Here is a 591-nt window from a genome sequence, read left to right on the forward strand (position 1 = left end):
CCCCCCCCCCCCCCAAGCCCCTCTAAGCCCCCCAGCCTCCATCCTCACAGGCCCCACACCCCCTTATTCCCTCAGCGATGGTCACCGCCTCCCCAGATCACCACCGCAGGGACCGCAGTTCCCTCCCAGAACCTTCCCACCCCCTCAACGAGGGTCGCACTGCCCCCATTTCCCCCCCTCAGGCCCACAGCCCCTCCCCCCACAGCCCCCATACCGCCGCGCTCAGCCCCGCTCCCCGCGCCGCGCATGCGCTCTGCCCTCACCCTCCTCCTAGCGACTTCCGGCTTCCGGGAGAAGCACTTCCGGGTCGGCGGGAGAGGGGTCGGGCCGGGCATGGGGCGGCCGTAGCGGGGCGGCGGCGGCCGGGTTTCGTCATGCGGTACAACGAGCGGGAGCTGCTGTCCCTCTCCCGGCAGCCGGCCGAGAAAGCGGCCGAGATCTTGATGCGGGTCCCCAAAAAGGGCAGCGGTGAGGGAGAAGGGGCTGTGGGCGGAGCCGAGGGGCTGGGATGGGACTGGGAGTGATGGACTGGGTGTCCAAGGATGGGAGTGGGAGGGCTGGGGTGGGACTGGGGGTGAAAGGATGGAGATG

General features: G+C 70.4%; 2 protein-coding genes across 2 annotated transcripts in view; one reads left to right on the top strand and one right to left on the bottom strand.

Moving 5' to 3' along the window:
- Nucleotides 1-269, bottom strand: part of SF3A2 (splicing factor 3a subunit 2) — a 5,125-nt gene extending 4,856 nt beyond the window's left edge. The window contains exon 1 of the mRNA XM_042836000.1: nt 215-269. The gene's annotated coding sequence lies outside the window, so the exon portion shown is untranslated. The remainder of the gene's footprint in view (nt 1-214) is intronic.
- A 45-nt stretch (nt 270-314) lies between these two features.
- PLEKHJ1 (pleckstrin homology domain containing J1) overlaps nt 315-591 on the top strand; it is a 6,824-nt gene continuing 6,547 nt past the window's right edge. The window contains exon 1 of the mRNA XM_042836003.1: nt 315-468. Within this exon, the coding sequence (XP_042691937.1) occupies nt 375-468 (94 nt within the window). The 5' untranslated portion in view covers nt 315-374. The remainder of the gene's footprint in view (nt 469-591) is intronic.

The sequence above is a fragment of the Centrocercus urophasianus genome, unplaced genomic scaffold (genome assembly GCF_019232065.1).
Source record: "Centrocercus urophasianus isolate 14NV4802_14NV808 unplaced genomic scaffold, USGS_Curo_1.0 seq_56, whole genome shotgun sequence".
Taxonomy (NCBI): Eukaryota; Metazoa; Chordata; class Aves; order Galliformes; family Phasianidae; genus Centrocercus; species Centrocercus urophasianus.